The sequence below is a fragment of the Neophocaena asiaeorientalis genome, unplaced genomic scaffold, assembly GCF_003031525.2.
Source record: "Neophocaena asiaeorientalis asiaeorientalis breed wild unplaced genomic scaffold, Neophocaena_asiaeorientalis_V1.1 scaffold844, whole genome shotgun sequence".
NCBI classification, from domain to species: domain Eukaryota; kingdom Metazoa; phylum Chordata; class Mammalia; order Artiodactyla; family Phocoenidae; genus Neophocaena; species Neophocaena asiaeorientalis.
In genome coordinates this window covers 124,048-137,004 of record NW_020175044.1, presented here as the reverse complement: position 1 = coordinate 137,004, position 12,957 = coordinate 124,048, and the positions used below count along the sequence as shown (strand labels likewise).

The window sequence follows — 12,957 nt, the reverse complement described above, 5'->3', positions numbered from 1 at the left end:
GACAGTTAAATTCATTATACGAAAAATTACTTTATCTAAAATCACTTAGAACACTTTCTCAAAACTGTATAAAAGATTGACATGTTCAGTTTTTGCTCACAATATATGTTACATTATAATGTGTATTTCTGTCTCTTCACAGTAAATTGTTGAAGACTACTTCACAGTTTCCACTTCCTCTGGCTGTTGGTGTGATTGCTTTTGGGTCAGCACACTTATACAGGGTTCCATGCTTTGTCTTCATTCCTCTTTTACTCCATGCATTATGCAACTTTATGTAAGATTGGATTTAAGGAATGATAAAGATCAGTTATGCCTTTAGGTCCAGTAATAAGAGGGAACACACAGATCCATCAGTGTGGGCAGCAAGATCCTTTGGAGAAGACAAGTCTATTTTTACAATGTTGAAAATAGGAAATTAGTTTTGTAATGCTTGAGGAAAGTAGTTGAAGCATGGTTTTGTTTTGTGGTATGACATCTGTGTACTAGTCATTATGAAAAATCAGTAAAAGGATATGGTAGCCTCTGTCTTTGAGGACTCTGCATATCAGCTAGTCTGCTTGACTGGCCATACCAAGATCTTCTCCTAAACACTCAGTAAATGTAGCACTGTTTGTATCCTCACCTTACGTATTCTCATTTCATGAAACTTTCTTCTGAACAGTGGGTTACTTTGTATTTGCTACAGTATACATGTTGAAAAATAAGTCTTAAAAGATTAATGAAATTTAAACTGTTTGCTTTCTCAGAAATGAAATAGCCACAGTCTTTAGTCAGTTTTTGGCAGCCATAGTGAACAAAGTAGATCTTTTGTTTTCTTACACCTATGAAAATACAACTTTAAATTCTAAGGAGACATGTTTTCTTGGTAACCAGCAAGATTGATGAATGGAAACGTAATTCAAATTCAAAACTCAATGAAATTTTCTTGGTTCTTTTCAAATAAGAATCTTATTTTGTATTCTTAGTGAATATCAGGAGACTACTGAAGAGATGTATTGCTAAATTGGAAGAAAATTTTCATAGATATTTACTTATAGGCATTGGAGCAGTTCAGTCATTCAGTCTGTACCATTTTATTCAATTCACTGACCCCATGGTTGTCAAAAGTGCCTCGGGTCATGGTGGATTGTTAAAATAACTAAATTCCAGTGGTCAGAAAAGCTCTACATTTGCACAGTTTTTATCTACTATGGAAAGAAAATCAGCATGATGAAGTGCAGTACCACATTTAATGTATAAAATTATACTATTAATGGAATAACAGTGGAAAAACTGTTACCCCATTAATAGCATAAGTATAAACAATGAATTCCTGAATAAGTTGTTTAGCCACTAGGTTTAATAGTGGAATCTTAATTTACCAAGGTGATTACTATTTGACAGATAGAGAGTAATATTTATATTTCATTTCAGATTTCAGCTCACTTTTTGGAAGTAGGTAATGGAGCTAGGTATCTTCGCCTTAAGATAGGATTAACTGAATGCTGGGGTATACCTGAGTGATAGAGGCCTTCCTTTAGATGTGTATGCTGTAAATACCCAAAACCTTGCAAGTGTAGTCCTTAAGTCCCAGTAGCTCCACATTTGTATCTGTGAACTTGTGTCCTTGTTAGTGTCCGGGGATGTCCTAGAGTACCAGGTTCATTTTACGTGCCATTGCATCTGGATTCCATTACAGCCTCTCAGCTGTTACTGCCTATTAGAAGGTTACTCCCACTTTACTGCCTGTAGAGGGTTACCTCACTTCTTTTCTCATTTGTTCTTCGGGTTCTTGCTGTTTCATCATCAGTTGAAGATGGTCTTGCTATCTATGAGAGTTTTAAGTCTGTTTGATTCCATTGTTGTCTTTCCCAGCTTCATGTTCAGTATTCATATTTTCACTTACTGAGATCATTAAAGGTAAGTGATAACCTCATAGTAGACATGGCAGGCATACCAGGCTCTTGTTTGTTTGATAGAAGCAGGAAAAGGGATAAAATACAGAATACTTGTGTGTTGAAACCTGGAAGGAAAGAGAACTTACCAGGTTATATATGCACTTTCCCACGGCATACCACATATGTATTTAAACAAGGACACATCTGCCTAGGTTTAGCTTATACATATACTCATAACAACTTTTGTACATATGGTGTTGTATTTCAAGTTTTCACCCATATGTAGTTATATTTCAAGTTACAGGTTAAATATGTCATTTAACTATTTCTGAATTTGAACTTAGGTCCATATACAGAACTTAAGAAAATTCATTAATTTGAATCTTCTATTGACAGCCATAATCAATGTGTTTAGATGATCTAAAGTCTCCTTGTTTAGTCATTCCTGCTCATGAATAAAACGTAACAAGCTTAAATTTCTCATTTGTGAGTAGTTCATTAGCTTTTTAAAGCAGCAGACTAGGCACATTAGTTTCCATGAAAATAATTTCATGTGAGTGTCATTATCATCAAGTCCTAAAGTCTTATTTGTTCCAACAAAATATTTTATTTTAGGACTACAAAAAGGATTCTCATTAAACATGTTATAAACAGCAGTAGTTTGGGTTTTTTTTTTACATATATTTAATATTATAAGTATATGTGGGCTTCCCTGGTGGCTTAGTGGTTGAGAGTCCGCCTGCCAATGCAGGGAACAAGGGTTCGTGCCCCGGTCCGGGAGGATCCCGCATGCCGCGGAGCGGCTGGGCCCGTGAGCTACGGCCGCTGGGCCTGCACGTCCGGAGCCTGTGCTCTGCAACGGGAGAGGCCACAGCAGTGAGAGGCCTGCGTACCGCAAAAAAAAAAAAAAAAAAAAAATAAGTATATGTATACACACACACACATGTTGACAGAGTCTTCATCAAGTCCTAATGCACTTTAAAACCAAATAACTACCAGAGATGAGAAAGTAGGCTCTGTCTGAAGATTAACAAAACTGATGTTTCTATCACTTGAGAAAAGGAAAGTCCTTTGTCTTTAAATTCACATTATTTCAACCATGCCTACAATCTATATTATTAGCTGGCAAAACAGCACAGGTTTATCAGAAATGTTACCGAAAATGAAATTGTTCATTGGCAGTTAGGGATTATCTAATTTAGCAAACTTCTGAGCTCTATTGTTATGACATTTTTATTTAGATTTTTTTTTTGAGTTTTGAATAAGTTTTGAACTTAAAAAAATTACTCCTGGATCCTATTGTTGATACCTAGACCAAATATAGACTGGACAGGACAAACAGTGAGTACTTTCAGTGTCTCTAAAGAGTCCTCTGGAGTTACTACTATTATAATTTGGAACAGATAATATGATAGAAATCATTAATGCTCTCTTTTCTTTATCTTTTTCATGTTGGAAATTAGACAGGTTCTGCTAGCTCTTTTCTTGGTTGTCACCAGAATGAAAGTATTTAAAACAGTAGTCCTAAAAAAACACAACATTTGTGCCTGGTTAACACTGATTTTGAGTCTCTTCAGTATATACATTGATCATGTGTTAATTAATCTTTAATTTTTTTTTCATATTTTGCTCAGATAAATTCAGATGTATATAATGGAATACGTTTTCTTGTTTGAACTACACTATAATATCTGCATGATTATACAGTAAGGAAAAGAAACAAAGAACTATAGTAGGCCTAGTAAATGTTTGTTGTTGATTATCTTGTCACTCATGCAGATGGTACACATTTCCGCCACACACACATACTTACATGAGGCAGATTGTCTGATTTGTTCATTATCTAGTTCCCATTCTTTTCTAAACTCTTCAGACTTTTCACTTATAGCATAGTGTATTCTTTTTACCGCACTGCTTATTAGCATCTCTTACAGAAGGTGGTCGAGGGAAATAAAACTCAGTAAAAGGTAAAACTCAATTTTCAGTTTATTCTTGAGAGCTCTGGGGAAATAGGGTAAACACAAAGATGATGAGATAAACTAGGGCTGTTGATTCCCAAATCCCCAGACAATTCAATTAGCCTGTATTTTCATCTTAAGCGTTGGGTCTAAATTACTGTAGTATCTTTGCTTTATTATGAGGTTTAGTGCAGAACCTTACAGTGCTGCATTTGCAATTTTTTAGGAACTTGTTATGAAAATCAGTTGGGAAAATTTTTTTTAATGTGTTGAGACCTTCTACGACTAAGGCACTTGTTGATTATTTTTCATCATCACTTTTTTCTCTGTGTTTTATTTTTATAAATTTGTTTTATTTGTTTTTGGTTGCGTTGTGTCTTTGTTGCTGTGTGCGGGCTTTCTGTAGTTGCAGCGAGTGGGGGCTACTCTCTGTTGCGGTGCATGGGCTTCTCATTGCAGTGACTTCTCTTGTTGCAGAGCACGGGCTCTAGGCACACAGGCTTCAGTACTTGTGGCTCATGGGCTCTAGGCACGCAGGCTTCAGTAGTTGTGGCTCACAGGCTCTAGAGCGCAGGCTCAGTAGTTGTGGCACACGGGCTTAGTTGCTCTGCGGCATGTGGGATCTTCCCGGACTAGGGATCGAACCTCTGTCCCCTGCATTGGCAGGTGGATTCTGAACCACTGCGCCACCAGGGAAGCCCTTCTCTGTGTTTTAGATTTGTGAAATTACAGGAGACAAGTTACCTTGTGTAGTTTTTTTTTTTGGGGGGGGGTCAATTTGGGGAGTATAGCACTCCCCAGGAAAAAGGAAGCAATAAAAGTATCTTTGTATTATGAAATTAGACTCAGACAGAAAACTTCTTGCCACATAAGGTAAATGTAGAAAATACTATTACAAAATAGTAAGATGACTGGGAGCTGAAATTTTATTTGCCTTTTTGAACAAAGAACATTTCAAGTTCTATAATGAACTTTTACTTACACATTATTAATCATGCATTATTTCACAATATATTTTAACAGCCTGAGGAAATAGAAAGTTTATGAGGCTACTCACATTCTTTACTTTTTTTTTTTTTTTTTTTTTTTTCACGAACCCATGTCCCCTGCATCGGCAGGCGGACTCTCAACCACTGTGCCACCAGGGAAGCCCCATTTTTTACTTTTAATAAGGATAATAGGAAAGAAAAGTCAGACCCGTAATCCAAATCCGAGTATGTATATTCTTAAATGCTCAAGAATTCACATTTTTGATAAATAAATTATCTTATGAATACAGATGACTGAATTTTATAATTAATGACTTAGTCTTAAGAATGGAATAAAATTTGCAAATAGTGAGAATAAACTGTTATTTAATTTACAGTAGAAATGTAACAGTACCCCTGAATTGGTAATGTTGCTTTCAAAAGTTAGGTGATATTCTGAGCTACATCTTGATTACATTGTCTGTAGTTGAAAATTTTTAAATCAAATACAGTACTTTCTAAAAGTGTTTGGCATATTACATTGCCAAAAATGACTATGTTTTAAAATACCAAGTAACCAGTTAATTTCTGATGACTTTGTGTAGGACTTGATATATGTGAGTCAGATTTATTCTGTACTCATTCTGTACATTGTAACTTTGAACACTTATGAAAAACTGTATCTGTTGATGTAGTTTTATTAGTGTAAATTTGTTTGCATATTGGAACATTAATCTTAGTTTAGGAAATCTAAACCTAACCATTTTTGTAAGGTTCATATGCTATTTTTTTCAGTATTATCTTGGTTTTTAGTATTTATATAGTAGAAATGTTACTAGTAAAAATTTATAGACAAAGCATAGAACTATTAACTGTTCAAAAGCCTAAGTGTTAGGCATATTTTGTATTTCATGTTGCACTTGTTTTGTTTCATATTGGACTTTTTACATCCCTTTTTTAGGGAAAAAAAGATGCATTTGAATTTTTTCAGCATAAAACTCTACATTGGAAAATAGAACTGTTTTCATATGGTTAGCAAAAACACACTTTGCCACCAAAGCTAAATGAAACTGTAAAATACCTCCAGATATTTGTGCCAATGAACTTTTCTTACGATATTGGGATTAAAGCAAAAATAAGCTTTTCAGTATTTTTCTTCTAGGACTTATATTAAATACACATCATCAAAACATATTCCATATCCTAATTTTTCTTTCAAAATATGTAAAGCTTAGAGCATAGTGTATTATATTTTTTCTGATTTCTGGAATAGTGTTTTCTGGTTTTATTGAGTGAAAGTTAGTTTACCCAATAATGATCTTTCAGTAATTAGTTGAAGAAATCATTTAGGTAATCTTCCTTCAGATTCATTCTGTAAAACTTTAAATTCCGTTGCACAGATCATTTTTAGTACAGGTGTCTCCCATTTATGTAATAGAAAGTTTATTGTGGAATTTCTATTGTTTTCTGTGTGTTTCCATTCAGTCCCTCTATACAGTCACATGTTCCATAGGCGAGAATTATCCACTAGAACTAAACATAATACAATGAAATAAACATTGTAAAATGCATCTTAAAGGAAAATATAAGAACAAGATGTTAATGCTAAAATGTTAACATTGATGTGGTAGTGTACTCGTGAGAGAAAGCAGAAATATGATAGATTCAGAAACTGTTGTGTTTATATGGTTGACATTCTTTAATTTCTCTCCTACAGAAATTTTCAGAGGGAATTTCAGTCCCTCATATTATGGTTTTTCTCATAATTTAATGTCACTTAACTGTTTCTCTGCCCAGTCATGTTGATGTAGTTTGCATAAGTAGCCTTGGAAGTAAAGAGACAAAAGAGAAAGCCAAACATTAAAATGTTTGGCCTTGATTTAGTTACCGTTTATCCAACTCTCTGGTAGGGACATGGATGCTATTAATAAAAAGATGATATACAAGACCTTAAAATTCAGTGAACATTATTTTTGGAATGAGTTTGTCCTTTTTGTTGAATAATTTTATCCTAAGTAGGAGATGCCTGTATTTAACATAACTATGCTTTCTACATAAGCAGATAATGTATTTGTTGGAATATTGGTAGAAATAATCTCTGCCTCCACTATGGAAGCAGAAAAATCCAATTTTTAGTGTATATATATTAGGAAATTGTATTGTGTATTTACATTTTTAAAACTGTAAAAATGACTTAGATATATTATTTTGAAGTGATTGTATTACCATTTCTTAAACTTATGACTAACTATAAATGTAGCAACATACCCATGAGAAACCAGACCAAAACTGAATGCATATTTTCACTGTGACCTTGAACTTATAGTTGTTTGGGATAAAACAGACTGTGCCTTAAAATGATGAAGGAATGCTCTGCAATTTTATAACTATATATTTATTATGTGTGGTCTTCTCAAATTGGCCCCAAATTCTTTTCTTTGAGGTTTGTGAAGTAAAAATTTTAAATAAAAGTTGATCAGTATTTCCCTTAGTATCTGCTGAACTATTGCTCTAGAGGCCTCCTTTAATTTCCACAGTTCCCATTTCAGATTAAAACTGATTTACACTTCATAGGTGTAGAAAATCAAGTTTGGTTAAATTTTCTGAAAATAAATTTATTTTAGGAGAAGGTGCTGGCACTTCTGAACTTATTACACATGGAAAAATTAATCTTCAAATGTAACTTTTTGTCTTTTTAGTGAATACTCTATCAAAAACATGAATTCTTCCCTAAAACCTGTACTTATTGTTCCTCAGATTATTGAGGCTTGTATTTGTGTATCAGATAAAGTTAATTTAGTCAATAATAATTTCTCAGTAGTTAAATATAAACTCACATTCATGTATATTTTTAAACATTTTCTCTTTTACTTTTTCCTTCCTAATTATTTTTAAGGTATCAAGAGAGAACTGGCTTCAGATTTTTGTGGGTTTTTCTTTTAATGTAAAGACTGACATTTTTACTGTGCTTATTTAAAATAACATACAATTTCTATCAAAACAAATTATTCCATTCATAGGACATTCATGGTCTCGGCCAAAAGATGCCCACATCTCTGTGTGGCATCTCAGAAGTTTTTTGTATATTTTTCCATTTCAATTTTGAACATAAACTCCACACTTTTCTTTCTTCTCATTTCACCTCCAGTGCCTCCCATCAAAGACAAAAATATAGGTTTCTCTAAAAGCATGTAAAAAGAAAACATGTCTTTCCTTAAAGCATGGTCAAATTGAGATGGAAATAGTTTAGGGAAGTGTATGTAATACAATAAAATACATGGCTGTCAACTCGCATCAGTTTCTATATTATAGTTAAAAGTTTATAGAGGACAAACTATGTGTTTTACTGAGACAGACTCAGTAATCATTTATTTGCAAATCAATAATTTTACTCTCATCCAGAAAATGCAGTGCATAGTAATTATACTTAACAGTAAAAACAATTTGTCCTGTAGTATATACTGAAAAATGATTGTCACCTTGCAGATTTTTCTTTTTAAACATGCATGATCTTCTCCAGTACTTTGTACAATGTATGGTATACTAAATACATTTATGTGTAATTTTGTGTGTATTTTTTTATGGTATAATTAACTTTATTACATTTAACTGGTTGTAATGCACAAAAAAGTGCTATTTATTGTACTCTGTAGAGTGTTGTGAATGTTTTTATCTGTGTTTCAACATTATGGTGTAGGGTTTAATAGATGAATATTTACCTTCAGTCTCTGCTCAGGTATTAATGTGTAGCAATTTTTGGTGCTTTCTTTTTTATCTGTCATAATCTGGTGTTCGGAATGTTCAACAATAAATTTGGTGAACAAGAACACATGGTGCAGAATTGCTTACCAGTTCACATACTCCACAATACCATCTCAGGAAAAACCCTTAAAATGATTTCTTTATAGCATGTCTAGCATTGCAGAAGTTTGAACGCCTAAGCATGGGACATGATAAACAAGATACATCACAGGTAAATATTGGAAGCAAGATAATTTCTAGTATTTCCCAACTTGATATCTTGTAGCTTCCCATATGCATTTGTATGGACATTTTATGGTTCACGTTCTATTTTAAAGAATTGCAGAGTCATGTTTCTCCCAGAGACCATGCTTTCCACTTTTTTTATGCTAACTTAATATATATTCTTGTGTGCCCCATTTCCCAAATTACGCGAGAATAATTTAGACATTTTTTGAAAACAGATTCCCTGGTCATCTTAGAAGTACTAAATTTGATCTGTGGGGAGGAGACCTGGGATTCTGTTTTAACAACTGCCTCAAACATTGCTTTAGTCAATAAAATTTAACTTGTTAGAACTCTAGAAGCAACTAGAAAGGCTGTCTTTAGGATTACAAGATACTAAAGTGACACTACATAATTTGAGAATTTAGTATAGATCTAAACTTTATTATAGAATGGATGACAGGAGTCAAATGGGGTAGGACATCTTTTGAGGGGTTAGTGTCTTCTTACACATTGATTAGAACAGTGTTTTCTAAATTATTTTAACTAGCATCTCTAAATCTATGAACATTTATAAATTATCTGCATGTGTTAACATTGTGTATATTATTAAATATACCCCAAAGGGTAAATGTTTAAAGATGAGAAATATACAACTAGAAGCTTTAATATTGATATTTTCCTTGGATACTTAGAGGATTATCTTGAAACCACCCAACGTGGAGGCCACTAGAGTGTACAGCATGAAAGCCTCATAGGCCTTTCCCACTAGTTTTTCTTTAATCAATTCCCACTTCATCTTCACTTTCTTTCTGTAAGATAGACAGATAGGTAGGTAGGTAGATAGATAGATTACAAATTTAACAGCTTAAAACAACACCTATTTATTTACTCACAGTTCTGTAGGTCAGAAGTCTGGGCACAGACCAGCTGGGTTCTCTGCTCAGAATCACACTTCTGGAATCAAGGTAACAGGACTGCAGTCCCATCTGAGACTCATTCAGGTTGTTACAGGTGGAGGTTCCTGTTTTCTTGCTGGCTGTCAACTTCTTAGCTCCCTGTGTCTTTCCCTGCTGTGTAGCCCTCCACTAAAGTTTGGTTTACTCCTTCAAGACCAGCAGGAGAATTCTCTCACATTTTGAATCTCTTCAACTTCCTTTGTCTCTGACCATTAGACCCAGATTTAGAAGTCTCTTGTTAGCTCAGATCCACTTTAGATAGTTTCTCTTTTGATTAACTCAAGGCCAACCTTAATTATACCTGCAGAATCCTTTTTGCCATATAAGGTAACATCATATTCCCATATACACATTGTCCGCTCACACTCAAGAGGCATGGGTGATACAAGGTGTATACACTAGAGAGTGAGACTCTTGGGGGCCATTTTAGAAGTATGCCTACCATGCAATATTAGGGAACTAAAGTCTTTTTCATAATTGCTGTGCTTAAATAATATTATTCCATAGTTTTAATTGAAATAGCTGATAAATATAAAATATTTCAGGGAAAGAAAAGCCCCTCAATTCTTGGACTGAATTTTAAACAACCCTTGGAGATGAAAACAGTCTCCCATCCCTGGGTTAGTGTGTGTGTGTGTGTGTGTGTGTGTGTGTGTGTGTGTGTGTGTGTGTGAGAGAGAGAGAGATTATAATTAGTTTAGAGATTGTTTTCTTTCTTGTTTCTTTTCAACAGTTAGAACTTGGATATGGCCTGAAATTAAGGAATAGTAGACTAGTTTACCTTATCAAGTGAATGGAAACATTTTACTGTACTTAATAGATATAGGTTCATACTGGGTATAGGTCAAGAGTAATGATCAACTCAAACAACATTACATAAAATATTAAAATTGAAATTTTAAAAATGCTTCTGGTGATTTGCTTTTCTCTTGAATATGTTTGGAGAAAGAATTGAGTTTCATTAGACTTCCTAGATGTGCTTAAATCGTAGTATACTGTGTAAATGGAAATCTTCAGGTTTTGCAGTTTTGTGCTCATTTGAATATCCATGTATGTAAATCAGCCTATCCTTCAGTATCAAATAGTTCTATAAGGTATGTTCACATGCTAAAAAAGATTCAATCATTATGCTTTTTACCCTTAGTATTTGTGCCATTCTGATCAAGAAAGAATTATAGAAGGTTGAGAAAAACAGCTAGAATGATCTAGGGACTGGAGTGTAAGATTTGACTGAAACAATAAAGGCCTTTTTACTCTGGAATTGCAGATATTTAGTTAGAAGGTGTTTGAAGAGGAAACTTCATGATTCACACTCTTTTTGTTCCCTGGCTTACAGAAAATAACAGTATTTTATGTGGTAGACATTGCAGAGATGGTTGGTTGCCCTTAAGAAAGTGATACAAGATTGGGATGGAGGAGAGAGGAAGAAAACCTTTCTATAAAACGTTTGACCTACTGGAAAAAAAGGAATTTAGTTAAGAAAGGAACTTGGTTTACTCTTTTTAGAAAACCAAAGTGTGCAGTATAGTTGTATTTTAAACTAGGAATGTGTAACAGTCACTGCACGAAAAAACCTTTGTTCTAGCTAATTTTTAAGTAGAATAAAAAAAAGGTTTAGTTACATATATAAATTACAGATCCACACAGTACTGAAAAAGGAAATATGATTGTTTTGGACAGTGATCTCCAAACTTTTTTGATTGCACACCCTTATCATTAAAAAAGTTTGAACTTTACCCCCATAAACATACTACTACTATAATAATATGTAAACTTTAATTATATGTAACGTTTACATATAATTTTATTGTATATAGTAATATATGTAATTTTAATAGAGGAATAACTTATCCGATATGGTTAAATTATTGTTTTTAATTCTTTTTTTAAGATTTATTTATTTATCTATTTTTGGCTGTGTTGGGTCTTAGTTGAAGCATGCGGGATCTTTCACTGCGGCACGTGAGCTTCTCTCTAGTTGTGGCATGCGGGTTTTCTCTTCTCTAGTTGTGGTGGGCAGGCTCCAGGGCGCATGGGCTCTGTAGTTGTGGTGCACTGGTTCCAGAGTGCGTGGGCTCTAGTTGAGGCACGCAAGCTCGGTAGTTGTGGCCCGTGGGCTGAGTTGTCCCGTGGCACGTGGGATCTCAGTTCCCTGACCAGGGATCTAACCCGTGTCCCCTGCATTGGAAGGCGGATTCTTTACCACTGGACTACCAGGGAAGTCCCTGTTGTTTTTAATGCTTAATGAACCTGACAAAAGAGTAGAAGTGTAGACACTGGTAAATTTTCTTTTGTTGATTTGCATTAATGGTATTATTTTCAAATTTTATTGTAAGGAGTAGTGTCTTGTAAGATATTTTTAAGCTGCTTATTCATTTTGTGATAGTTATGTTAATTAAAACTAGATAATGTGATAAATACTTAATATAATGCATGGATTTTAACTGGCTCATAGATGTTACCATGTCACAATACGCTTAAACAAGTGAATGAAGAAAACTAGTGGGGTGCCCTGTCATCCTCCAACAAACTGTAGAATTCCCACTCTTCTCTCAGAATATATCTCACGCTCTATGTATGATCAGCTATGAAGAAGGCTGAGTAAGGGCATTGGTATCAATTCATGTATAAAATGCTGGTACACTAATTTGTTAGATTAAAAACATGAAGATGAATCGTTTTCCGCCCACATCCCAACATGTTGCCTTGCACACCACTTAGAATGTACACAACCCCCTTCTGAAGAAACTTAGTTTAGAATATATTTTTGTAAGCCTTTGAGATTGTCTTTAATAGGTTTTAATAGCTATATTTATATTATCCTGAAAGCAAAAAAATGAGGTTTCTGGATCAGGAACCAAAAATTATTACTTAAAGCAATAACCACGGCAGTTCCCCTTGCCCCATTCTTCCCCCTTGGGGCAGTGTGAGGGGGGCCAGGTGAACCCTGAATGTTCAAATGGGGTTTTCTGTTTTGTTCTGCACCACAGGGAAGGAACTCTGAAATTATAAATCTGGGAGTTTATATAAGCTACATGCTGCCCTCTTCCCCTCCTGAGAGAGGAAGTAAAGCCTTTGTTCACAAATGTTTTACAGTCTTTTCGAAGGTAAACAGACGGCTCCAGGTTTCATCTTCCCATAGAATGTAAGCGTGTGGCCCCACCAAACAGGAGGCAAGGGGAGGAAGAGCACTGGAGAGTAAATGTTTCTGGGGAAAGGAGACATG

At 34.5% G+C, this 12,957-nt stretch overlaps 1 protein-coding gene across 2 annotated transcripts in view; it reads left to right on the top strand.

The window, feature by feature from the left end:
• PGAP1 (post-GPI attachment to proteins inositol deacylase 1) overlaps positions 1 to 12,957 on the top strand; it is an 84,658-nt gene that overhangs the window by 59,082 nt on the left and 12,619 nt on the right. The window contains exon 27 of one of the 2 annotated variants that reach the window (XM_024763446.1): positions 143 to 2,626. The exons of the other annotated variant lie outside the window; for it this stretch is intronic. Within the exon in view, the coding sequence (XP_024619214.1) occupies positions 143 to 281 (139 nt within the window). The 3' untranslated portion in view covers positions 282 to 2,626. Of the gene's footprint in view, positions 1 to 142; positions 2,627 to 12,957 lie in introns of those variants that run through there. 2 annotated transcript variants of the gene reach the window in all.